The sequence below is a fragment of the Grammomys surdaster genome, unplaced genomic scaffold, assembly GCF_004785775.1.
Source record: "Grammomys surdaster isolate TR1022 unplaced genomic scaffold, NIH_TR_1.0 169, whole genome shotgun sequence".
Taxonomy (NCBI): Eukaryota; Metazoa; Chordata; class Mammalia; order Rodentia; family Muridae; genus Grammomys; species Grammomys surdaster.
In genome coordinates this window covers 13,693,152-13,697,274 of record NW_021604617.1, presented here as the reverse complement: position 1 = coordinate 13,697,274, position 4,123 = coordinate 13,693,152, and the positions used below count along the sequence as shown (strand labels likewise).

General features: G+C 38.1%; 1 protein-coding gene across 1 annotated transcript in view; it reads left to right on the top strand.

Moving 5' to 3' along the window:
- Mmut (methylmalonyl-CoA mutase) overlaps positions 1-4,123 on the top strand; it is a 24,720-nt gene that overhangs the window by 18,280 nt on the left and 2,317 nt on the right. Inside the window, exons 10-12 of the mRNA XM_028766752.1 lie at positions 576-707; positions 2,675-2,822; positions 3,416-3,583. Of these exons, the coding sequence (XP_028622585.1) occupies positions 576-707; positions 2,675-2,822; positions 3,416-3,583 (448 nt within the window). The remainder of the gene's footprint in view (positions 1-575; positions 708-2,674; positions 2,823-3,415; positions 3,584-4,123) is intronic.

Below are 4,123 nucleotides of genomic sequence, written 5' to 3'. Positions count from 1 at the left end.
GGGAGGGGAGGGGAAGGGAAGGGGAGGGGAAGGGAAGGGGTAGCCTGGAGTGCCTGTGAAAGTGGTGTTCCATTGCTTATTTTTTCTTGGTGTCTCGGCCTATTTCACACCGCTTTCTTCTCCAATCTCCCTGGTCTTGACTCCACCATTATCCCTGGGTGAAGCACACTGAAAGATTTATTGCTCATGAGAAACTGTTCTTCTGCTCTGCTGGCTTGTATTGATAAATGGACTATTGTTGAGCTGACTTCAGACACTTACCTTCTTGTAACTTTTAGGGCACTTAGCCTTTATGTTGGTTGACAGATATTAGAAAGAGACTATAGTGCAAAATTGCACCAAAAATCACTTTCATATACATATTCTCAGGAAAGATGATTTCATAGTATCTTAAAAACAATCTTGGGTTTTACAGTTTATTTTTATCTATTCACAAAATATTCTACTTTTATTGATTATTGAGCTAAAGATATAGCTATTTATTGTAAATATATTGTAAATATAATAAATAGCTAAACATGTAGCTATTTATTATAAATTAATGCTCATCCTGTCACCTCTTTTTAATACTGTAGATGTACAGTTGGAGAGATCACGGATGCTTTGAAGAAAGTGTTTGGTGAGCATAAAGCTAATGATCGGATGGTAAGCGGAGCATACCGGCAGGAGTTCGGAGAAAGTAAAGAGATCACATCTGCCATCCAGAGGTACTGTGGGAGCGTTATGGGTGAGCGTTAGTGAGCTTGGGCCTCTTCTTCATTTTAATGCAGTTCCCTCAGTATTCCTGTTACTTATGAAATACACAAGCTGACTTTTTTACTAGCCGGTTATTCTTCTGAAACTAATAATTATTAAAATAAATAAATATGTATAGCTGATATATAATAGATGATTGATCTATAATTTGTAAAATCTGTCATACAATTCATTATTCATAACTAATGTAAATATACAATCCTGTTCCGGTATGTGAAACTTTGATATTTTGAGAAACAATAGATTGCATGTACAGTGAAGATCCCATAGGATTATAATGGTGTTTATTCCTGTCTCCCGCTGGTACTGCACCTAGTGATGCTGTTGCCATGGTGACAGTCCTGTGTCTATGGTGATGCTGCTGTACAGCTGTGTGCTGCCAGTTATACAGGAGTATAGCATTTACCATCATGTATACTGCATAGAAATTAGTGATAACAAACTGTTACTCATCTGCTGTACTTTTAACTTTTATTTTAAAGTGTCTTCTTCCTAATGGTAAAAACTGTGTACTGCAAAATAGTATGCAGGCAGTAAAGCAGCCCACATGCTTTCTGCCTACTACATCTCAATTGCACCATTTTCTCCTGAATTTTATTTTAATGTTCAACACTGAAGGAACAAAAAGCTATAGTACATACATACACACACACACACACACACACACACACACACACACACACACACATACAGAGCCTAGATGTATAGTAGGCTTTACTACTAAGCTTATATATATTGTATAATGTTTAGACATTGACAACCGCCTCATGATGTGGTTCTCTGAAGATGTCCTGATCATTTAATAATTTATGACTACAATGAGTTACATGTAATTATGAAATACAGTAAATATGGACTAATGAGAATTAAATATTAAAACAAGGATTTATTTGGCAAAACGAATATTGTTTTAACCTTGCACTGTAGTCACCATTAGGCGTTCTTTTTTCAAACAGTCAGTTGTATAATCCTGATAATGCTTCAGATCCTCCAGGTGGAGAGCTTGGAGAGACGTGGCCATAGACTTTCATATTTTCATAACATTCTTCACATGGTTCACTTGCTTGAATAGTTAAAACTTAATTTTCCCACCTGAAAAATAAACAACTATAAACACCTGTCTCCTACCTCTGCAAAAAGGCAAATCAGTTTTCATTGCGTTGACAGAGAGGACTGGTGAAACTAACTGCCAGATGTGAAGCTGCAGGGTGATTTGTTTCTCGAGTGTAAAACTGGCTTCTGAGTGATTGGTGTTTTCATTTTGTGTAATACACGTTCTTCTAAAACACTGCATTAACATTTATACACTATGTAAATGTTAGACAGCCAAGGTAGAAGCCATCAAACAGAACTTTTTTTTTTAATTGATGTAGTATTTTGTTATGGTTGGTATAATTTGTCATTTTATACACACACATTCTGATTATGTGTCATCACATTGGGCTACATTAAATGCTAGCACTGGCTTCACAGAATGAGTGTGGTAGTGTTCTTTCCCATTCCATTTTATGGAACAGTTTGAGGACTATTGGTGTTGGCATTTCTTTGAAGGTTTAGTAGAACATGGCAGTGAACTCTCCGGTCCAAACCTTTTCTTGTGGGGGCACTAGTTCTCCTTTGATACCATTGCTTGCTGTCTTATCAGTCAGATGTTCATCCTTTTGGTAGGCCAGGTGTGTTTAGGGATTTATCTGTTCTTGAGGCTCACAGGCTATGCCATCTTTCAAATGTGGCTCTAAACAGAAGACAAGCATATTCAAGGCTTGAATGGGATTCTTCCTATTAAACAAAGTCACTAATGAGATACACATAAGTGGGTGTTCCTGAAAGATTCATGTGGATAAATTGCAGTTTTTATATCTTATATTTGGACAGTTAATAATTTAACTGTTATTGTTGCCTTTTAAAATGTTCCCAGAGTTAATAAATTCATGGAGCGTGAAGGTCGCAGGCCTCGTCTTCTTGTGGCAAAAATGGGACAAGACGGCCATGACAGAGGAGCCAAGGTCATTGCCACAGGATTTGCTGACCTTGGTTTTGATGTGGACATAGGCCCTCTTTTTCAGGTATGTGCCACATTTAGAAAAGTAAATGATAATAGCCAAGAAGATGCTTTTAAAGTTGTTTTTAAAAAAATCCAACAAATTCTGTATTTTCTAATGTGTGGTTATCCATTAAATTTATGATAAATAAAACAAAATTCATGTTAAGTCAAAGTTCTGTGAAAATAAATGTAAGTTCAGAATGAAGTTGTTTTATTAAATTATTTTATTTACTTACATTCTAAATGTTGCCCTAGAATGAAATTATTATCAGGCTTTGGAAAGTGAAGATTCCTTTAAGAGGCTTTATCGTTGTAGTCTTTGAGATTGATTGGTATTTTCTAGTCCATGGAGATTACCTTGAAGATTCCTTGGGGAAATTTTTTTTGTTCTCACTTACACCTAATTGATAAATTCCAGTCCCAGACGCAAACGCAGGATTGGTGTTCATTGTATCAGTAGCTTGAATATTACTCCAAATCTTAAGATGACAAAATACCAAGGGTCAGTCAGTCTGCATCCTAGGATGTTGAAGGAAGTAGCACAGCGCTTTGCAGTAGGTCTTGCTTCCCCGCTACAGTGTAATAACCTGATCTGTCTGCTTTTTGTGTGCTCAGACGCCCCGGGAAGTGGCTCAGCAGGCTGTGGATGCAGATGTCCATGCTGTGGGTGTCAGCACACTTGCTGCTGGTCACAAAACCCTTGTTCCTGAGCTGATCAAAGAACTTACTGCCTTGGGACGACCAGATATCCTTGTTATGTGTGGGGGCGTGATTCCACCACAGGTATTTTTCTTCTCTCTACTCTTCTGCACATGCATACATGTACATGTACACACACGTACATATTCACACATGAGTTTTGATTTACAGGAGTTCGGGTGAGGGCTTACTTACAGGATGAGGGATGACTCAAAAGCAGCTACATCAGCAAAAAGCACAGTTTACACTGGTGAAGACTGCTGTTCTTAGGCAGCTCAGTAGGTCAGAACAATCCCTGCTTCACAGCTCTGTTGCTCAGTCTCCTCCCAGGGTTGCTCATTGCTTGGGAATCTCACAGTTTCAGCCATCCCAGACTTACGAATTTTGCTTTCCTTCTGAGTCTCAGGAACCTTTCTGCCTCTTCCTTTAAGGAAGCTTTCAGTAATTCAGAGGAAATTGCTATATAAAACAACACACACACTCCACCCGCTATGGTGTATGTGTATTAGACTATGAGATTATAGATAACATGGAACTAACATACACACACAAACAGACACACAGAAACACACACATATACCTTACAGAAACACACACATATACCTTACACACACACAGAGGGAG